The 24031-nt window shown below is 39.1% G+C and overlaps 1 protein-coding gene across 2 annotated transcripts in view; it reads right to left on the reverse strand.

The window, feature by feature from the left end:
- The window catches only part of KAT2B (lysine acetyltransferase 2B), a 118573-nt gene that overhangs the window by 47804 nt on the left and 46738 nt on the right, over positions 1–24031 (reverse strand). For both annotated transcript variants that reach the window (XM_030933369.1, XM_030933372.1), the window contains exons 3-5: positions 13335–13480; positions 8730–8822; positions 7226–7407 (exon numbers count right to left, since the gene is read on the reverse strand). In XM_030933369.1, coding sequence (XP_030789229.1) covers positions 7226–7407; positions 8730–8822; positions 13335–13480 — 421 coding nt within the window. The remainder of the gene's footprint in view (positions 1–7225; positions 7408–8729; positions 8823–13334; positions 13481–24031) is intronic.

Below are 24031 nucleotides of genomic sequence, written 5' to 3' on the forward strand. Positions count from 1 at the left end.
AATTTTAAAAATAACAAAATATGTCCAATTTTCTGCAATGAAAGGTTTAAAGATTTATTGTCCAATAAAGCTTTCACTGATGATGGGGATGATTCTATGTCTCTGCTATTCAACACAGTAGCCACCAGCCACTGGTAACTATTGAGCACTGGAAATGTGGCTAGTATGACCTAGAAGTTTAACTTTTAATTTCATTTAATCAATTTCAATTTTACTTTTAAGTGGAAACAGTGTAAAATGTTTTCCCATTAAACATAACTTGATTGTTCTAGTAGGACTCCATTTAATTTAATTGTTTAAAATTTAGCTACTGAATTAAGATGTGTGAATACACACTGGATTTGGCCGGATGCAGTGGCTCACACCTGTAATCCCAGGACTTTGGGAAGTTGAGGCAGGTGGATTACCTGAGGTCAAGAGTTCAAGACCAGCCTGGGGAATATGATGAAACCCCATCTCTACTAAAAATATAAGTATTAGCCAGGCATGGTGGCAGGCACCTGTAGTCCCAGCTACTCGGGAGGCTGAGGCAAGAGAATCGTTTGAACCTGGGAGGCGAAGGTTGCAGTGAGCCGAGTTCATACCGCTGCACTCCAGTCTGGGAATCACAGCAACACTCCACCTCAAAAAAAAAAAAAAAAAAAAAAAAGGAAAAAGCAAAATAAACACTGGATTTGGAGTTTTGAAGGACTCAGTACCAAAAAAGTAAATATACATCCTTAATAATTTTTCACAATGGTTACATAGTGAAATTATATTTTTGTGGGTTTTTTGTTTTTGTGGTTTGTTTTGTTTTGTTTTTGAGACAGAGTATTGTTCTGTGCCCCAGGCTGGAGTGCAATGGCATGATCTCAACTCACTGCAACCTCCCCCTCCCCATTCAAGCTACTCTCATGTCCCAGCCTCCTGAGTAGCTGGGATTACAGGTGTCCGCCACCATGCCTGGCTAATTTTTGTATTTTTAGTAGAAACAGGGTTTCACCATGTTGGCCAGGCTGGTCTTGAACTCCTGACCTCAAGCAATCCACCCGCCTTGGCCTCCCAAAGTGCTAGGATTACTGGCGTGAGCCACCATGCCCAGCCGAAATGATATTTTTAATATATTGGGTAAAAATATATATATATTATTGGCCAGGTGGCTCATGCCTATAATCCTAGCACTCTGGGAGGTCAAGACGGGCAGATTATTTAAGGTCAGGGGTTCGAGATCAGCCTGGCCAACATGGTCAAACGCTGTCTCTACTAAAAATACAAAAATGAGCCAGGTGTGGTGGCACATGCCTTTAATCCCAGCTACTTGGGAGGCAGAGGCAGGGGAATGGCTTGAACCCAGGAGGTGGAAGTTGCAGTGAACCAAGATTGAGCCACTGCACCCCAGCCTGGGCGACACTGCAAGACTCCATCTCAAAAAAAAAAAAAAAAAGATACATATATAAAATTCAAAAAATAATTTCTTTTATCTATTCATTTTATACGTAGCCACTAGAAAATTTTAAATTATATATCTGGCTTGCATTTTTGGTTCATATTATATATCTATTGGACAGTGCTGATTTAGAGTCTAAAGAGCATTTCCATCTGAGGAGAGATCTGCAGACGTCTAAGGCTCTAAGACTGACATTATTTCTCCTACAAAGATGATAGGTTGTAAATATTATCATAAAATCCTAAAAAGTTATCCAAAAGTGCTTTAACAGGTTATTCAATCTTCCCAGGGTAGAAGAAGACAGCATAGATTGTTATTAGCTAGTAAAAACTTTCAAATAATGGCTTTTCATTCATTTCCTCAAAGTCATTTTATAGGCCTCAATTTATACTTTTCAACTTTTTCTTAACTTCCAAGATTAATCTTATTTTGTAATCTGTAAAGTTCACAGTAGATTAAGACAATGAGGCCAAGTCAATGTGTGTGTGTGTGTGTGTGTGTAAGAGACAAAAAGAATGAGTGTGTGTGTGTGTGTGTACTTCTAGTGTTGTTTTAATACATTGATTGATATTATTGCACATAATGAGACAGAAAGAAGGAAATGGACGTGCATGGGCACATGCATTCCTCCAAAGAAGTAACTGTAGGAAAAGATTTTACCTACATGACTGATTTCAGGTCTACTAAAAAGAAGCAAAATGATAGTTCATTCATTTTTGTATGTCTAATAAGGATGGTATTTGCATGCTATTTTCTGACTGTTCAAATAACTCCCAGATTTTTCACATCATCATGATGATTTGTAACTTCTGTGAACAGAATTTTAAAATGTGAACACAGAAGACCAACTCATTCTACTGACTTGCTGAACTGAAAATCCTGTGGTTTTCAGGAATAAACTGACCTGCCCTAGTTCACAGGGACTGAGGCCCAGTTACTACTGAAGTCCAGACTAGAAGTCAGATCTCCTGTTTCCTAGTGTTCTTTGCATGCTTCCTGATAAATTCTGTTCTAGATTTACATGTCTAATAATGAATGCTCAGTACACATGGCAATAGGCTATACATCATAGAAGAATGGCTGAATGGCTGAATAAAACTGTTTCCCAAAACAAACAAGTTAGTTTCAGCTAACTTGCTATGTATTCTTTTTCTTCTTCTCTTTTTTTTTTTTTTTTTTTTTTTTTTTTTAGACAGGGTTCTGCTCTGTCGCCCAGGCTGGAGTGCAGTGGTAGGATCATGGACGGCTCCATGCAGCTTTGACCTCCTGGGCTCAAGCAATCCTCCCACCTCAACCCCCAGAGTAGCTGGGACCACAGGCACATGCCACCACACCCAGATAGTTTATTAATTTTTTTTGTAGAGATGAAGTCTCATCCTGTTGCACAGGCTGGGCTCAAACTCCTGGGCTCAAGCGATCCTCCCGCCTCAGCCTCTCAAAGTTGCTGGGATTACAGGCATAAGCTACTGCACCCAGTCGCTCTGTATACTTGTGAAACATCTCCTCAGTGTGGGTGTCAGCTTTAACTTTCAAAAGTTCTACACAATTCAAAATCTAAGACTAATTACTTGCCACTTTCCTTCAGCAGACTGTTGGTGAGTTGTATTTTAAGAAGCCATAATCCTCCGACTTTCTTCTCGGGTTATTTCTTCATGGAATTATAATAGTGTACTATCATGAAATTCAGGAACTTCAAAATATTTGCCCACATTTTTTCTATAACCACAGTGCTTCTGGAAGTATATATTAGGTACAGTTAACATACACTTATGTAACAATATTTAGGCTGAGTGTGGTGGCTCACGCCTTTAATCCCAGCACTTGAGGAGGATGAGGTAGGCAGATCACCTGAGGTCAGGAGTTCGAGACCAGCCTGACCAACATGGTGAAACCCCATCTTTACTAAAAATACAAAAATTATCCAGGCATGGTGGCACGCACTTGTAATCCCAGCTACTCTGGAGGCCAAGGCAGGAAAATTGCCTGAACCCAGGAGGTGGAGGTGGCAGTGATCCGAGGTCATACCACTGCACTCTAGCCTAGACAACAGAGCGAGACTCCATCTCAAAAAAAAAAAAAAAAAGGAATATTTATCTTTTCTTTTATTCAGAACAGAGAAGTAAGTTAAGCAGTACTACTGTCCAGTTTGCTTTTAATTTTTATGGAATAAATATTTACAAGTTAGCTCTGTAATGAACACAATCATTTTCTAAGTCCAGTCTTTTCCACAAAGAATCCTGTTTAACTTCATTTTCAGACTGATGTACTGCAAACATTTTCGGCACATCTTTGTTCTAATATTTACAGTAACTGCCCTAAGTTATAAGCTGAACCAGCGTTATAGGTCCTGAGGTTCTCTTACAGTAACATCAAGATAAAGCCTGCTGGTGCCTGCAGCCAGTAATATTACCCATTTTTAAGAAGATCAGTATCAGTGAGACATCATGCTGTGGTGGTATGTGGTTTTTTTAATTCCCCATGTGGTCATGGCAGTGAGGTTTTACTCTGAATATTGATTCTCCTAATTTTCACAGGTTGTTCCTCTCTACTTCCCTTTCCTCATCAACATGACGTGATGGTGGGGACGTGGGGGAGGCTGGTGTCATCTACCTTCATTTCCTTATTTATTATTAATAGGGGTTCTTGGTCTACATTTCACCTAGAAATCAGCAGGTTTCAGACCTCATCAGGGCATATTCATTTCAGTTTCTCTCAGCAAGTTTCTCTTTTCCATTGTCTGACTCCACTCTTTGCCTTCAGCTGTTGGCTTACGATGCTGGGCTATAAAGGACTCTTTTGCCGTTTTTCTATTCCCTGCTATCTTAATTTCTAAAGTGATATTCAAATAATTACACACTCAATCAATTATATATTTAAGGCTTTAGCTTAATAGCTCCACATTGGCAGTGACTGAGTTTTAGAGAACAATGTGCATGGGAGGAAAATGATGATGAGCATCTTCCTGGCACCTGTTCTGTGTGTCAGAAACTACATACAAACCACCCATGGAATACACAAAACTCATGACACCTGGACAGAGAAAGAAATCAAAGGTCTCTTTAGACCAGGGACTGGTCTAAAGCTCACATAACAAGGGAGAGATGGACCCACACCATTCAAACCCAGCACTCATCCAAACCAATTTCCATTTTTACTACTTCTTAAGTATTTGTAAGTGCCACCAACTTCTTAGTAATTCTCAAAGACTACCTTGCATTTTTCTTCTGTTTTCTAAAATATCATAGCTGGGCACAGTGACTCACACATGCAACCCCAGCACTTTGGGAGGCCAAGATGGGAGGATCGCTTGAGGTCAGGAGTTTGAGACCAGCCTGGGCAACATAGTGAGACCCCATCTCTATAAAAAATAAATAAATAGCCAGGCATGGTGGCATGTGCCTGTAGTCCCAGCTACTCAGGAGGCTGAGATATATGAATTGCTTGAGTCTAGGAGGTTGAGGCTACAGTGAGCTATGATCATGCCACTGCACTCCAGCCTGGGATACAGAATGAGACACCATCTCTAGAAAAAATAAAAAGAAAAAGAAAACAAAATATAGTAATGTCTCCTAAGCTGCTTCACAATTAATTCTCCTTTTTATTGATGAAACAATTACTTTCTCTGTTAAAAGTGGCAAATGCATTCAGGGCCTTGGCTTTGACAAATATTTAGCTTTGTCAATTGTTCACAGGTGGGATTAAAAAATATATATTTTTGAGACACTTATCGTCTCAACTCTTATTATAAACAAGAGTTTCAATAATATAGGACTATTGTTAATGTAATATCCTAAAATCAAAGACATAGAAATAAAGATATAATTTAAAAACTTATTTTGAAGAAATCTGCAATTCCTACAAATATCAATTATTAAGGAGAAAATACTTTGTAACTGAAATTGCATATATTGTAAAAGTAAAGAGAAAGAGAGGAAATCGGGTGTGCTACACATGAAATTAGGTCAGTGACAGAGAGGAAAGCTTATTTTAAATGATACCATTCTTCCATGTTATCTGCTGTTACAGAAAATAACCTGGGCACAAGTGGTCTTGACAGGCTATCAAAAGATACTACTGCCCACTTTAAATCAGGAAAAAAATATGCACTAAAGCTCCCTAATATCCCCTGATGGAAGTTTGATGTGCCTCTGAAATATAAACAGAGAAAAGTTATAAAAAAGTTGAAAAGAATGGATGACCCAAGTCACATTCCTACAAATGAAAATAAATGTAGGTCATTATATTTTGTATGGTACAAGTTTAAGATTTGTAAAACCAATTCTATTATTCTGCAAGTAATAAGCAATAAAAATAAATTTCTACTTTAGAAGAAAATATATGTTCAATCCAAGACTATTTGCAGAGTTTGAATATCCAGCAATAGAGAAATGGTTAGGTAAATTAGGGTAAATCAAGTCAATGGACTATAATGTAACCTGTGAAATGTCTGATATGATGTTAAGTGAAGAGACAAAGGCTACCAAATTCTACATTTTCTTTCATTATAACTAATATAAAATGTTATTTAAAGGGACAAAACCTGGAAGATAATATGTATAATGATATCAGTTCCATCACAGTTCTGGATCTAAGCTAATCTTCCCTTTAAAAGAAAAAAAAATTTTTTTGAGACAGAGTCTTGCTCTGTTGCCCAGGCTGCAGTGTAGTAGCACACAATCTCAGCTCACTGCAAACTCTGCCTCCTGGGTTCAAGTGATTCTCTTGCCTCAGCCTCCCAAGTAGCCGGGATTACAGTCATGTGACACCATGCCCAGCTAATTTTTGTATTTTTAGTAGAGATGGGGTTTCACCATATTGACCAGGCTGGTCTTGAACTCCTGACCCAAGTGATCTACCCACTTTGGCCTCCCAAAGTGCTAGGATTATAGGCGTGAGCCACCATGCCCAGCCTAAAAAAAATTCTTTAACTTCATTATATGGTCATTGCATTTTCTGAGTGAGGGCTCTAATTAATTTCAGAGTTATAGTGTAGCTATCTAGTCAGCAATATTCAATAGATAAATAATACAAGCCACATATGGATTTTAAATTTTCTTTTTTTTTTTTTTTTTTTTGGTTGAGACGGAGTCTCGCTCTGTCGCCCAGGCTGGAGTGCAGTGGCCGGATCTCAGCTCACTGCAAGCTCCACCTCCCGGGTTTACGCCATTCTCCTGCCTCAGCCTCCCGAGTAGCTGGGACTACAGGCGCCCGCCACCTCGCCCGGCTAGTTTTTTTGTATTTTTAGTAGAGACGGGGTTTCACCGTGTTAGCCAGGATGGTCTCGATCTCCTGACCTCGTGATCCGCCCGTCTCGGCCTCCCAAAGTGCTGGGATTACAGGCTTGAGCCACCGCACCCGGCCGGATTTTAAATTTTCTAGTAGCCACAATGGAATGGTAAAAACAGGTAAAATTAACTTTAATATATTTTATTTAATCCAATATATCCAATGTACTATCATTTCTACAAGTAATCAATATTTTAAAACTATTAATGAGCAATTTTAAACTCTTGTTTGGTACAATCATAGAAATCTCAATTCAAACTAGCGACATTTTCAAGTGCTCATACGGCAAGTGGCTATCATACTGGGTATAGACGATTTACATCCCTCACCCCTCAACATATTATGACAGTAATGAAAAGTAGGAGTTTGTAAGTTAAATTATAAAGACATTATCTCTGAATTAGATGGAGTCATAATGATAACTAGGCAACCCTCTACCTACAGAGTCAAGTAGAATTTTATGTCTGTAACAGGCTTTATGGGGCCAAAGGAAAAGAACTTGCATCTGATTACCTTGTGTAGTTCTCTTTGTATCCAGAAATATCATCATTGGGAGATCGCAGTCTTCGTTGAGATGGTGCCTCCAGATGCCAATAGTTGATGCGGTTTAGGAACATTTTTGCCAACTCAACTATTGTTTGCCTTTCTTTTGCTGGCAGGTGACTAAATTTGTACTGTACAAAGTTATTCACACCCTTAAAAAGAGGAAAGGGCAATTTCTTCATGCAGCTATGCAATCATACTAATTCTGAACACCCACACAGCCAGCACGACTGGTGGTTATTAGCAAAAGAACAGACATTTCTCTATTCACAAAAATCTCTTCCTTTTCCCTAAAAGAAAATAGCAATCCCCAGGGGGAATCTTGCCTCAGATCACAGTGGATGAAAAGTGACAAGACAGAGAGGTTGTGAGTTATGACTTTACGCCTGCTGAAATCCTGAAGCATTAAGGAGAAAATCAAAACCATGAACTGAAAAGGTCAAAACCCTGAATCAAGAAAATATGACTGTTGTGCAGAATAATTATTGCTTCACTATCAGCAGAGTAGCCCACATATAATGCAGTTCTTAGATAAATATTATGTTTTTACAGTACAAAAATGCTAATCAAAAGGCTGCTATCATGCCTGCCACTGAACTAAACAACTAAAATTTAAACTCTTTACCATCATTTGTTTGAAGTCAATAAGCTTACCAAAATATATATATCATTCAGAATTATGGGCTTTTTAAAAAACTGTTAATTTAATCTTGCTACAGAATTTCCATCTCATCTAATTTCAAATAAAAGAGCAATGAATTCTTATTTAATAGAGTTTGGAGGCAAAATAAAATTTACTGAAAACTGACTGATAAAAATGCATTCATTTTTAAGGACTCTGGTATCATGACTTCAGTAGTCATTGTCATCAAAAAATTCAGTCCAGAGTGTTTTTGTTTAGCCAAACAATGAAAGGCTAAAAAAGTGATGCTAATGAAAGATACTGACAACACCTAACAGAAAAACTCTTTACATTTTAACACATTCCCTGAGTAAAACGGCTTCTTTCCAGGAATCATAATGTAGCAGGAAGTCCATTTCTGGGTACAAAATCTTATTTCTTTTTTTGCTTGACTTACAATGTTTTTCACATTGCTACTAAATTCCCTCACCTCAATAGGCTTTCTCAGACAGTGCCAAGCAAATGGACAAAGACTTCATTTTAAAGCATCAACAACAAGAAAAAGCACATTTCATGTGTTCTTACAAACTACATGTTCTACTTAATTTTTTTCTTCCCCACACACACAGTAAACTCTGAGTATATAACAACCCGAAAAGGCAAAAGCTAGATCATGTATTAAATTAGGTATACACCTCTGATCCAAAGCCTCCAGGACAATTTCCACAGACTGGTAAACATCTCTAACCTCGGTATGGAGGAGGGAAGCCATAGACAGACATGTAAAAGGAGGATTAAAAGATTTCTTCAGCCTTAAGCCAATAAAAAGAGGACTTTTTAAAATCTTTTTACCTGTTCAATGCTAGGTTTTTCAAATGGGGGTTTCTTTTCCAAAGAGCCTTCAACCACAGGTTTTCCTCTTTGTAAAATAGACTTTCTCAAGAGCTGCAAAGAAATCATTAAAAAAAAACTTAATTGCTATGTCTGTCTCTCTCTCCTCTCTCCTGTCTCTCTCTCTCTCTCTCTCTCTCTCTCTCTCTTTCTCTTTCTCTCTCCCTCTCTCTCTCTCTCTCTCTCTTTCTCACACACACACACACACACACACACACACACACACACACACACACAGCCTTTAAAGGAAGTTACCATATTCTATTTATCTTAACTATATATAAACAAATCCTTAAGTCAATAAAATGGGCAACGAATGTCAGGTAACCCAAATTGGCCTTCACATCCATAGCCAGAGTTAAGAGGAACTGGACATCTTTCATGTTCTGGGCAGCCTAGGCCACCCATGCTGGTCCAACAGACACCACTGTCCCATTCACTTCCCTCTTCTCCTACTCTTTCTGGCTTTCCATAGACCCAGAGGCCTGGTATGCAACCCTACACACTTGGCACATGCCCCTCCAGGCCACTGTAAGTGTGCTGAAGCTCTAGAGGATCTTATTTAAAGACGTGAAAGACCAAGATCTATTCTGCACAAAGGAGGCCAGGGGACAGGAGCTGTCTACAGCAGCTGCATGGCATATGCATCATCTAGGGCCCAGGCTTTTTGGGAAGGAAGTCTGCAGAGTTCTAAATGGGCAGCTTTCACTGTTGCAGTCTTTTTTTCATTTCCCTTCCATCCGTAGAAGGCAGGCCAACTGTTCCGGCATCTCAAGGCCCACAAAACAAAAACACTGCTCTTAATTCCTGCCACTGGAATTTAAAGCTCTCAAAGAGCAAACAGAAAAGAGAACACAGAGCCACTTACCAAGAACAACGCAGAAAATAAATTGGATATTGAAATTCTTTACCTTCAATCTTGGCTTGAATCTTCTGTAACTTTTACATGTGGGTCAGTTAGATATGGCCACACAGTTATTTAAGTAACATCAATCCCTCCTTTCTCTGCTTACTGCCTTTTCAGTAGAAACAAAACATGAAAACCTTTCTCTCAGGGGTAAATGGAAATCGATGAACCACCAAGGTTGAAGATGACCATGTCTTACCACGGAACTGTGTCTTACAAAGACCTCAACTCCTTCCAAGGGTGCCACACAAATTATGAGTATGGGGCATTTGTTCATCCTTTCAAGTATTATGCCCATCTTTATAAAAGCAAATTTGTAATAAAGATAAGTCATTGTATATGTTTCTAAGAATATCTAAAGATTGGTCATAAAAATTAAATACAAATAATTCTGGTTGCTTGCTTTTTTCCCCCCAGTTAAAATAAGACCATTTAGGAACTTGGCCCATTGGGGGTTTCAATTTGGAGGTAAACTGACGGATTGTGGAGATGTTGAACTTCAGTTTATCTATAAGATGATGAAGCTGAGATAAGTGGGCATATAAAAAAGTTCTTAATAGCAGCAGGCATTTGCATCCTTAATTTCACCAGACGATCTTCATGGTTCTTCATATGTATTATCTCATTTAATACTTATAACCTTTTGAGGTAGGTGCTACTACTAACAAGGCAGATTAACTTGCCCAAAGTCACATTTAGTAAGTGATAGAGCAAAGTTTTAAACCCAGGTAGTTAGACTCCAGAGCCACACTTGTAAGCACTAAGACATACTTCAACTTTAGGACGCAGCTTTCCACTGGATTTATGTTCAACATGTAAGACTGATTTTATTAATATTATTATTTGGGATGTTGTCTCACTCTGTCGCCCCAGTTGGAGTGCAGAGGCATGATCTCAGTTCATGGCAACCTCTGCATCCTGGACTCAAGCAATTCTCCTGTCTCAGCCTCACAAGTAGCTGGGATTTACAGGCATGCACAACCACGCCTGGCTAATTTTTGTATTTTTAGTACAGAGAGAGTTTCACCATGTTCACCAGGCTGGTCTCGAACCCCTGACCTCAAGTAATGGGCCTGCCTCAGCCTCCCAAAGTGCTCGGATTACAATCGTGAGCCACCGTGCCCAGACTAAGACTGAAATTTTTTAATGCTACTAAAATACATAACACATTTTTACTTTAATTATTGACACATGAGACACAGGAACTGCCTTTCTCCTTTGTTCTTTTTAAAAAATCATGGGCCAGGTGCAGTGGCTCATACCCATAATCCCAGCACTTTGGAAGGCCGAGGGGGGGGGAAATCACTTGAGGCTAGGAGTTCGAGACCAGCCTGACTGACAATGTGAAACCCATCTCTACAAAAAATACAAATATTAGCCAGGCATGGTGGCACACATCTGTAATCCCAGCTACTCGGGAGGCTGAGGCAGAAGAATCACTTGAACTCAGGAGGTGGAGGTTGCAGTGAGCTGGGATCACACCACTACACTCCAGCCTGGATGACAGAGTAAGACTCTGTCTCAAGAAAATTAAAATTTAAAAAAATTGTAATCATTATTTTTGTTTTGTTTTTAGGAATTGCCTTTCAGAAGCTAAGGAATAGATTATTTATAACTCATTTGCCCAAGAATAATACTTTTTGCAGGAGGTGGGGAGAATGCTAGTATTTTGGACTGTGTTTCCACAAGCAAATATATATGCACTGTTATTTTAAGATGAAGGAGGGAAGAAAGAGAGAGAAGATGTACTTTAAAGCAGAGCAATGCTTTCTGGCCTGTTTGGTTGGTTATAAACCAAAAAGAGGCTGACAGGATGGAAACCTTGACACCACCTTCACTTCCAACAGGGTAGTGGGAGCTGCCAGGGAGCACAGTTCCAAGACAAATAATAGCTGTAGTCATGCAGACCTTGTTTTTCTTCAACTAAGATCTTTTTCCACAGAAGCTCTAAACACTGTGAACCTACCAGGGCTCGAGCTGAATGACTCAAGCCTCACAGCCACGTCAACAAGTTGTCACCTGGATGCCTAAAGTGGTCTAGTGCCTGTTAATGGCTGTGGGGAATCCAGCTGTTCATATTCTCTCCCTTCCCCCACTCTTTTTCTCTTTCTCTCTCTCTCCTATTATTCTTTGTAAAATTAATATCCCCAAATTTAATATCTATCAAATTTTAAAAATGTAATTCTACCTCCCTCTCCTATCTCCTAACCACCCAAAAAACCCCATTAGTACAATAAAAGATAAGTTAATAAAAAGGGGGAAAGGCAAAATTATGAATTAAATAAGTTCAGACAAAGAAAAGAAAAAAGCTACAGGAATTGGATACAAAATTTGCACTAAGATTCCTAGCAGCCGAAGCAAAAGAGGGAACTTACTGGAAAATTTAGCTATTTTTGTCATATAAAAATGAAGCACAAATAAATATAAATGAGTTAAAGGGGAGTTATTTCCAAAAATGAAGCACAGCGCTTCTTATTAGAAGAGGCAAACTTTTCCTACCCATAATCTCTGAGTGCTTTTGTTTTGCTTTTAACATCCTTGTAAGGGTTACACAATACAACATAATCTACAACGGCCTCAATAGCAGGTTTATTCTCTTTTAAGGTTATTCCTTCTGGCAGCCTCGTTTATAGATCTATTTTTGGCAATCTGAAGTTTTGCTATCCATTTCCACCACCAGTTTGCTTCCCACATCTGTTAGTCCTGGGTCTAATCAGAAGCTTGACGAGATGTACATCTATGGGAAAGGAACGGATGTGACCCACATGGAGCTGAGGCAGAACTAGTGAAGAAACAGGTAGAGGAATGGTAGCAATAATCGGTGACTGGTGTCAGTGAGAAACAGGTAACGGTGGCTAAGATACCAAAATAAATTTGGAATATCTTGATTCCTCCTCTGAAAGCATTAGAGATACAGGACTTACAGCCACTCCTCCAACTACATCTCCTCCCACCCATTCCTCTGCTCGCTGGGCTCCACCATGCTGCCCTCCTTGCTATTTGGACATCACTTCAAGCTCTCTTAGTGCACGGCCTAAAATACCTGTTTTTCCCTCTGCCTGGCAGGCTCTTCACCCAGCACTTTGTACAGATGGCTCCTATCTCCCACTCAGGTTTCTGCTCAACTTCCATCTCCTCAGAGAGGCTATCCTAACTGACCTTCCTCGCTGGCATGTCCCCAACTTGCCACCATCGCTGCCATTCTGATTCCACTTATCCTACTTTGTTTCTCTTCAGAACACTTATCACCACCTGCAAAGATATTATTTACTTGTTGACTGTCTCTTCTACTGAAATGTATATTTCATGAGGGGAAGAACTCTGTTTTGTCCACTGTTCTATCCTTCATGCCTACATTAGTGCCACATGCAGAGCAGATGTGCAATAAATATTTGCTGGGTGGATGGAAAAATCTATTTGCATATGCAAATAAAGATACTCAACTTTGCATACAAGTGTGAAAGCTCTCAAAGAGAGTGATGTGTTCAAAGTATGATGCGTCATTTTAGAGAATCCATCATGAAGAAACGTATGGTTCAGCACACTCTGAGGGCAAAATGTACCATGAGCTGAAAGCCTTCACACCCATGACCTGGCATATGGAGACTGAGCACATTTGAATAATGAGAGAAAATGTTTTTAAAATGTTAAAATCTCACCTTAAATAGGTAGAAATAAACTTGTTTGGTATCTGCATCTTCTTCCTTGTGGACACAGGTAAAGAGATATTCCACATCCAACACTATTCCCAGGAGTCTGTTCATTTCTTCCTCTGACACGTTCTCCAGGTGGGAAACATGAGCAGCTTATGATAAGATCAAAGAAACATATGTAAGAACTCAATTGGAAACCAAACATTCCCCATTTTAAAATAGAAGGTTCTCTCTCATCAATCTTACCATCAATCCTTTAAGCTCATTGGGAATAAAAGAAAATTTCTGAACTCCTATAGGACTGAAGTCTTCTCAGGAAATCTACCTATAATTAAGAGACTACCATGTTCCTGAGCCTTAGTCTCCCCGTTCAACATTAAAAATGGGCTGGTGACTAATGTACGCAAATAATGCACATTTTAAGAACCAGTACTGGTAGCACCAAGACTAGTCCTGATAGGGTCAAGTTCTTAGGTTTCCATAAAAGCAAATTCTCCACCATGTCAAGAGGGTTCTCTATGGTCCTAGTCATGAATGCAGGATTTGTAAGTTGGTGGTTCAGAGATGCAGAAAACCAAGCTCCCTAAAGGTGTAGCTCTAATTCCTATGAAGAGCTCATTCACCAAAGAATATCATGATAGTGTAAAGACTGAAGGCCTTTTTCTTCAGCCTTTCTGATTGAGACACACTAAAACCTCACTGTCTGCTGCAAAGTCCCCATGGCCTATTTTAGCTTGAGATTCAACATCCTCCATGATTCAACTGCAAACCCACTTTTGCATCTTTGTTCTGTTGTATTACTATAGTTTTGTGACCTATCCATTGACCCTCTCTTCACTCATCCTTTTGTGATCTCTTCTACTCAAATACAGTCCATCTTTTAAGGTTATTGCATTTAATCCCCAATCCCATGTAGTCGGCATTAGTAATTCCATTTTACAATTGAGGAAACTAAGGCTCTGATATGGTTTGGCTCTGTGTCCCCACCCAAACGTCGTCTCGAATTGCAATCCCCACATGTCAAGGGAGGGACCCGGTGGGAAGTGATTGGATCATGGAGGCAGTTTCCCCCATGCTGTTCTCATGATAGTGAGTTCTCATGAGATCTAATGTTCAAAAGTGTTCAACAAGTCCCTCCTCACTTGCTTGCTCTCTCCTGCAGCCGTGTAGGACTTGCCTTCCTTCCCCTTCACCTTCCTCCATGATTGTAAGATTCCTGAGGCCTCCCCAGCCATGCAGAACTGTGAGCCAATTAAACCTCCTTTCTTTATAAATTATCCAGCCTCAGGTAGTTCTTTATAGCTGTGTGAAAATGAACTAATACAGTCTCAGACAGACTAAATATTGTTTCATCAAATGTCACTCAGCCAACAAGGCAGAGCTAGGGTTTGAAACTGAAAAAGATTTGACCCAAATTCTAAAGCACCTACAAACATATTTTTGTGGATTAAATGATTCACTTCAAGTCCCTTTTCACTTGAAAAAGGATCTCTAGATAAACCATCTAATAATCACCCACTCACCCAGGAACTCCTCTGGGCTGGAATTATGTCTTTTATTTCTGTTATCCCCAACATCTATTACTATGTTTGCCACATAACAGGAGGCAGCACTTCAAGAATGATCCTCTTAGGTATAGCTCCGAGTGTACTGGCCTAAAAATGCTTGAACATTAAAGTGCTTGAAATGATTTTTAAAGAAAGATTAAAATACGTTTGAAAAAGTGATAGATTATTCCTTGTTCTTTTAAAGGGAGATGAAACTAAAGGCTATTGAGGAATATCTGGTAGATGGTGGACATGGGTCAATCTACTTTGAAGACCATGATGCACTCACCATTGAGCCACAAGGCTGAGACAGAAGCCTGGGATAGAGGATACTACTAATATCCACTTATATAACCCTCCTCCTTACCACAACTCCTGGTTTCCAACTACCAGCAGCTCCATTTGGCCTAAGGCCTTTTCTTATCACCCTAACCTACTCTGCCACCTAGATACCCCTTAAGAGCAGCTCTTAGGCAAAGACTAAAGAAGTTAGGGTATAACTACTAATTTCCTTACTCTTCAGATGGAATAACTCTGAGGTAAGTGTTCTATACCAGCTCCCAATTTTTCTCCCACAGAATTAAGTACCAGTTGCCCACAGTGAGAGCTGGCTTAGTAATTCACTATTTATTGGCCACCGTTTCCTCATTGTTTCACTTTTCAATCTCCTACTCTCATCCCAAATAAACTACCTGCACTCAAATCCTTGTCTCACAGTCTGTTTCTTGGGGAGCTCAAACTAAGATATCTAAACAAATGCATTTTCAGAAAGTTAAGAGGATTAAATACCAAGGAGTAGGGGATCTTGAAGGAGCAGGAGTAGCTATGTTTACGTCAGACAAAATGGACTTTATGTCAAAAACTGGCTGGGCGTGGTGGCTCACACCTGTAATCCCAGCTCTTTGGGAGGCCAAGGCAGTCAAACCACGAGGTCAGGAGTTCAAGACCAGCCTGTCCGATATGGTGAAACCCCATCTCTACTAAAAATACAAAAATTAGCTGGGCATGGTGGCGCGTGCCTGTAGTCCTAGCTACTCAGGAGGCAGAGGCAGGAGAATTGCTTGAACCTGGGAAGCAGAGATTGCAGTGAGCAGACATCATACCACTGCACTCCAGCCTGGTGACACAGGGAGACTCTATTTCAAAAAAAAAAAAATTATACAGAGAGACCAAAAGGATCAATTCATCAAGGGAATATAACAATTGTAAATATATATGTACCTAATGTTACAGCACCTAATGTTTGCTGTAAATATATAAAATATAAATATAATATAAAGCAAACATTAATAAATCTGAGCTGGGCACAGTGGCTCATGCCTGTAATCCCAGCACTTTAGGAGGACAAGGTGGGTGGATCACTTGAGGTCAGGAGTTTGAGACCAGTGGAGCCAGCATGGTGAAACCTCATCTCTACTAAAAATACAAAAAATTAGCTGGATGTGGTGGCACATGCTTGTAATCCCAGCTACCTGGGAGGCTGACGGGAGATGATCACTTGAACCTGGGAGTTGGAGGCTGCAGTGAACCTAGAAAACGCCACTGCACTCCAGCGTGGGCAATGGAGCAACACTCCAGCTCAAAAATGAAAGAAAGAAGAAAGAAAAGAAAGAAAAGAAAGAAAAGAAAGAAAGAAAGAAAGAAAGAAAGAAAGAAAGAAAGAAAGAAAGAAGAAAGAAAGAAAGAAAGAAAGAAAGAAAGAAAGAAAGATCTGAAAGGAGAGATAGAATGAAATACAATAATAGTAGGAGACTTCGATATTACACTTTCAACAATGGATAAATCATTTACACAGAAAATCAATGACAAAGCACTGGGCTTGAACTATACTTTAAAGAAAATGGACCTAACAGACATATACAGAACATTCCATCCAATAAGAGTAGAATATGCATTCTTCTCAAGTGCACGTGAAATTTTCTCTAGGACAGATCAGATGATAGTCCATAAAACAAGTCTTAACAACTTTTAAAAGACTGAAATCATACCAAGTGTCTATTCCAACCACACTGGTAGGAAACTATTAGATTGGTGCAAAAATAATTGTATTTTTGCCATTCCTTTCAATGGCAAAAACCGCAATTATTTTGGACCAACCTATATAAATCATTAACAGGAGGAATTTTGGAAAATTTACAAATAGGTGGAAATTAAACAGCATGCTCCTGAACAACCAGTGGGTCAGAGAAGAACTTAAAAAGGAAATTTAAAGGTATCTTAAGACAAACAGAAGTGGAAATACAACATACCAAAACTTATAAAATGCAGCAAAAGCAGTTCAAAGAAAGAAGCTTACGGCAATAAATGCCTACATTAAAAAAGAAAAAAAGATCTCAAATAAGCAACCTAATGTTATACCTCAAAGAACTAGAAAAAGAAGAACAAACTAAAGTCCAAAGTTAGTAGAAAGAGTAAACAAAAAAAAGATCAGAGCAGAAATAAATGGAAACAAGACAAACAATAGAAAAGATCAACAAAACTAAAAGTTGGTTCTTCGAAAAGATAAAAAAATGGACAAACTTTTAGCCGGACTACAAAAGAAAAAATAGAGAAGACTCAAAATAAGAAATGAAAAGAAGACATTATAACTGATACCACAGAAATACAAAGGATTATAAGAGATTATGATGAACAATTATGTCAATAAATTGGATAATCTAAAAGAAATGGATAAATTCCTGGAAATGTACAACCTACCACAACTAAATCATGAAAATATATAAAATCTGAACAAACTAATAACAAGAAAGGAGACTGAATCAGTAATTAAATTAAAAAATCTTCCATCAAGGGAAAACCCAGAACCTGATGGCTTCAAGGCTGAATTCTACCAAACACTTTAAAAAGAACTAACACTACTTCTCAAACTCTTCAAAAAGCCCAAGTGCAGTGGCTTATGCCTATAATCCCAGCACTTCAGGAGGCTGAGGTAGGAGAAATGCTTAAGCCTAGGAGTTCAAGACCAGCCTGCACAACATAGTGAGACCTGTTTCTACAAAAAATAAAAATAAATAAAGATTAGGCAGGTGTGGTGTCACATGCCTGTAGTCCCAGCTACTCAAGAAGCTGAGGTGGGAGGATCGCTTGAACCCACAAGATCAAGGCTGCAGTGACCCATGCTTGTACCACTATACTACAGCCTGAATGACAAAGTGAAACTCAAAAAAAAAAAAAAAAACTCTTCAAAAAATTGAAGAGGGATGCATATTTCCAAACTCACTTTAAAAGGTCAGCATTATACTGATACCAAAGCCAGACGAGGACACTACAAGAAAAGAATATTACAGACCCATATCCCTGATGAACATGGATACAAAAATCTTCAACAGAAAACCAGCAATCTCAATTCAACAGCAGATTAAAAGAATCCTTCACCACGAGCAAGAGGAATTACTCCCAGGATGGCTCCGCAATAAATTGATACAGCACATTAACAGAATGAAGGAGAAAAATCATATGGTAATCCCTAAAGATACAGAAAAGGCATTTGACAAAATTCAACATCCTTTCATGATAAAAACTCTCTCAACGAATTAGGCATAGAGGGAACATGCTGTACCGAAACACCAAAAGGCCGTATGTGACAAACCCACAATTAACATCACACTCAATGGTGAGAAGCTGAAAGCTTTTCCTCTAAGATTAAGAACAGGACAAAGATAACCACTCTTGCCACTTCTATTCCACATAGTATTGGAAGTCCTAGCCAAAGCAATTAAGCAAGAAAAAGAAATGAAAAGTATCTAAATCAGAGAGGAAGAAGTTAAATTGTCTCTGCAGATAACATAGTTTTATAAACAGAAAACCCTAAAGACTCCATCAAAAAACTTTTAAAACTAATAAACAAACTCAGTAAAGTTGCAGGATACAAAATCAACACACAAAGACCAGTACTATTTTTTTTTTCTGTTCTTTTCTTTTTTTTTTTTTTTTAATAGAGATGGAGTCTCATGATGTTGCCCAAGCTGGTCTTCTCAAATCCTGGGCTCAAGCAGTCCTTCCACCTCAGCCTTCTAAAGCACTGGGATTACAGGCAAGAGTAACCATGCCCAGCCCTGTTTCTGTATACTAACAACAAACTATCAAAACAAAACAAAAAATCAAGAAAACAATCTCATTTATAATAGCATCAAAAACAGTTAAATATCTGGGAATAAATTTAACCAAGGAGGTGAAAGATATGTACACTGCAAACTAAAAAACACTGATAAAAGAAAGTAGGCTGGGCACAGTGGCTCACACCTGTAGTCTCAGCACTTTGGGAAGCTGAGGCAGGCGGATCACAAGGTCAGGAGTTCAAGACCAGCCTGGCTAACATAGTGAAACCCCATCTCCACTAAAGATTAAAAAAATTAGCCGGGTGTGGTGGTACACGCCTGTAATCCCAGCTACTCAGGAGGCTGAGGCAGGAGAATCACTTGAACCTGGGAGGCGGAGGTTGCAGTGAGCTGAGATTGTGCCATTGCACTCCAGCCTGAGTGACAGGGCAAGACTCCATCTCCAAAAAAAAAAAGTGAAGAAGACACCAATAAGTGATAAGATATCTTTTATGTTCACAGGTTGGAAGCATTAATACTGTCAAAATGTCCATAATACCCAAAGCGATCTACAGATTCAATGCAATCCCCATCAAAATTCCAATGACATTTTTCACAGAAATAGAAAAAATAATCCTAAAATCTGTACAGAACCATATAAGACTCCAAATAGCCAAAGCAATCTTGAGCAAAAAGAACAAAGGCAGGGTCATCACACTACACTTGATTTCAAAATCCACTACAAAGCTATCGCAATCAAAATAAAATGGTACCAACATACAAAACAAATACATAGACCAACTGAACAGAATAGACAGCCCAGAAATCCATCCATTTATAGTCGACTGATTTTCAACAAAGATGCCAAGGGGAAGGGACAGTCTCTTCAATAAATGCTTGTTGGGACAACAGGATATCCACATGCAAAAAAATGAAATTAGACCCTTATCTCAAACCATATACAAAAACCTACTCAAAATGGACTAAAGACTTAAATGTAGACCTGAAACTGTAAAACTACTAGAAGGAAACATAGGAAAAAGCTTCTTGACATTGGTCTTGGCAAAGATTTTTTGAATACGATCAAAAAGCACAGGCAACAGAACAAAAACAGACAAACTGGACTGCATCAAACTAAAAAGCTTCTATATAGCAAAAGAAATAATCAACAGAGTAAAGAAATAACCTATGGAATGGGAGAGAACATTTTCAAACCATACATTCGATAAGAGGCTAATATCCAAAATATATAAGGAACTTATACAACTTAATGGTAAGAAAACAACCCAATTTTAAAATGTGCAAAGGATATGAATAGACATTTCTCAAAAGAAGACATACAAATGGCCGACAGGTATATATGGAAAAATGTTCAACATCACTAATCAGAGAAATGTAAATTAAAATCACAATGAGATATCACTTTATGCTCAGGATAGCTATTATCAAAAAGATGAAAGATGAGTGTTGGCAAGAATGTGGGAAAAATGAATCCTTGCACACTGTTGGTGGGAATGTAAATTAGTACAGCCAGTATGGTAAACCATATGGATATGTCTCAAAAAATCCAAAAGAACTATGATATGACCTGACCCAGCAATTCCACTTCTGGATATGTATCCAAAAAAAAAGGAAATTGGTATGTCAAAAAGACATCTGCATTCCCATATTTGCTGCAGCATTATTCACAATAGCCAAAATATGGAATTTACCTAAGTGTCCACCGCAACAGATGAATGGATAAAGAGAATGTACTATATTAACACAATCGAATACTATTCAGTCTTAAAAACTAAGGAAACGGCCAGGCATAGTGGCTCGCACCTGTAATCCTAGCACTTTGGAAGGCTGAAGCAGGAGGATTGCTGGATCCCAGTTCAAGACCAGCCTTGGTAAGATGGCAAGACCCTGTCTCTACAAAAAAAAGAAGTTTTTTTAATTAGCTAAGTATGATGGCTCGGATCTGTAGTCCCAGTTACTTAGCAACCTAAGGCAAGAGGATCCCTTGAGCCTAGGAGTTTGAGGCTACAGTGAACTATGATTGCACCACTGCATTCTGGCCTGGACAACAAAGTGAGAGCCTGTCTTAATGCTAAGTGAAATAAGCCAGGCACAGAAAGGCAAATACTGCATGATCTCACTTATATGTAGAATCTTAAAAAGTCAAACTCAGAGAAGCAGAAAGTAAAATGATGGTTACCAGGGACTTGGAATGTGGGGTATGCATATAGATGTTGGTCAAAGAGTACAAAGTTTCATTTACACAGAAGTTCTGGAGATCAATTGCATGGCATGGTGACTATAGTTAATAATAATGCATTGTAATTATATAATTGAAAATTGCCAACAGAATCAATTTTAAATATTTTCACCACAAAAATTAAAAGTATGTGAGTTGACAGATATGCTAATTAGCCTGATTTAATGATTTTACAATGTATATAACTCAAAATATCACATCATACACAATAAATATATATATTTTTGTTAATTAAACCTTAATAAAGCTCAAAAAATTAAATTATTTTCTCATTTTAATTAACATATAATTGTACATATTTATGAGGTACCCAGCAATATTTTGATACATTTAATATATAGTGATCAGATCAGTATAATTAGCATATTCATCATCTCAAACATTTATCATTTCTTTATGTTGGAAACACTCGATATCATCCATCTAGATATCTGAAACTAGATATTATTGTTAACCATAACCATAGTTATCTCACAGTGGCATAGAACACTAGAACTTATTCTTCCTATCGAGCTGTAATTTTGTACCCTTTAAAAAATCTCAGGAGGGCACGGTGGCTCACGCCTGTAATCCCAGCACTTTGGGAGGCCCAGGCAGGTGGACCACGAGGTCAGGAGTTCAAGACCAGCCTGGCAACATGGTGAAACCCCGTCTCTACTCAAAATACAAAAATTAGCCAGGCGTAGTGGCACGCGCCTGTAATCCCAGCTACTTGAGAGGCTGAGGCAGGAGAATGATTTGAATCTGGGAGGTGGAGGTTGTGGTGAGCCGAGATTGTGCCACTGCACTCCAGCTTGGGCGACAGAGTGAGATTCCATCTCAAAAAAACAAAACAAAACAAAACAACCTCTATTTGTTTTTAAATGACACAAATGTCCTAGAGGAAGACAGATTAAAGGGGTTAAAATTAGAGTGGTAGAGGCCACTCACCTTTCATTCCTCTGTAATACAGAAAAGTAATTGAAAGGAAGAGTGATGGGCCCGTGATGAGAAACATGCATGGGTGTGCACCCCAATACAGCATTTTTGGGGGGTGGGGCAGTGTTGAGACGGGGTCTCCCTCAGTCACCCAGGTTGGAGTGCAATGGTGTGATCTCGGCTCACTGCAGCCTCAACCTCCTGAGCTTAAGTGATCCTCCCACCTCAGCCTTCCAAGTGGCTGGTACTATAGATGTGTACCACCATACCTGGCTAATTTTTTTTGTATTTTCTGTTGGCACAAAGTTGCACCATATTGCCCAGGCTAGTCTTGAACTCCTGGGCTCAAGGGATACTCCTATCTCGGATTCCCAAAGTGCTGGAATTACAGGTGTAAGCCACTATGCCCAGCCTCCAATACAGCTTGTTTTTCTTTCTTTCTTTCTTTTTTTAATTTTTTTTTTTTTTTTTTTTTTTTTTTTTTTTTTTTTTTTTTTTTTTTTGAGATGGAGTCTCGCTCTGTCACCCAGGCTGGAGTGCAGTGGCCGGATCTCAGCTCACTGCAAGCTCCACCTCCCGGGTTTACGCCATTCTCCTGCCTCAGCCTCCCGAGTAGCTGGGACTACAGGCGCCCACCAACTCGCCTGGCTAGTTTTTTGTATTTTTTAGTAGAGACGGGATTTCACCGTATTAGCCAGGATGGTCTCGATCTCCTGACCTCGTGATCCGCCCGTCTCGGCCTCCCAAAGTGCTGGGATTACAGGCTTGAGCCACCGCGCCCGGCCCTCTTTTTAAATTTTTATTTATTTATTTATTTATTTTGAGAGAGGGTTTCACTCTGTCACCCAGGCTGGATTGTAGTGGCACAATTATGGCTGACTACAGCCTCAACTTTTCTGGGCTCAGGTAATCCTCCCACCTTAGTCTCCCAAATAGCTGGGACTACAGGTACATACCACCATGCCCAGCTAGTTTTTGTATTCTTATGTAGAGATGGGGTTTCACCATGTTGTCCAGGTTGGTCTCGAACTTCTGAGCTCAAGCGATCCATCCACTTTGGCCTCCCAAAGTGCTGAGATTATGGGTGTGAGCCACCGTGCCCGGCTCAAAACAGCATTTTTAAAAGGTAAGAAGAGGGGAAGTAATCTTTATAATCTGTCTGACTTCAGCAGTGTTGAATAAAATGTCAACACCATATTACTGCATTATCAAATAGAAAAAGAATAATCAATAACATTGTTTCTAAGTATATAAATAATTTACATCATAGAAAAATTACATCTAGGCAGGGCGCAGTGGCTCACGCCTGTAATCCCAGCACTTTGGGAGGCCAAGGCAGGTGGATCAACTGAAGTCAGGAGTTCGAGATCAGCCTGGCTAGTGTGGCAAAACCCTGTCTCTACTAAAAACACAAAAATTAGCCAGGTGTGGTGGCACATGCCTGTAGTCCCAGCTATTTGGGAGGCTGAGGCAGGAGAATCACTTGAACCCGGGAGGCAGAGGCTGCAGTGAGCCAAAATTGTACCACTGCACTCAAGCCTGGGAGACAGCAAGACTCTGTCCCCCACGCAAAAAGGAGAGAGAGAGAGAGAGACAGACAGACAGAAAGAAAGAAAGAGAGAGAGAGAGAAAGAAAGAGAGAGAGAGAAAAAAGAAAAATGATGTGTGTGTGTAAACACAAAAATTAATGTTTAAATATATTTTCTATTTGGCTATACAATACATTGCCTCATCACTTTCTAAAAGAACCCAAAATCGGACTTCATTTTAGGTAGAACATTTGCTGGGTCATCTTTTTCTTAAGACTGCAAAATTTTCCTTGAGGTCAGTCTGAAGCCTTTGGGAAACAGGCCTCATTCTGGAGACAACTAGGTCAACATTTTTATGTCAGTTATTTACAGAAATAATTTTATTTAGGACTATTTTTGTCTTATAAACTTT

This window comes from Rhinopithecus roxellana, chromosome 1 (genome assembly GCF_007565055.1).
Source record: "Rhinopithecus roxellana isolate Shanxi Qingling chromosome 1, ASM756505v1, whole genome shotgun sequence".
NCBI classification, from domain to species: domain Eukaryota; kingdom Metazoa; phylum Chordata; class Mammalia; order Primates; family Cercopithecidae; genus Rhinopithecus; species Rhinopithecus roxellana.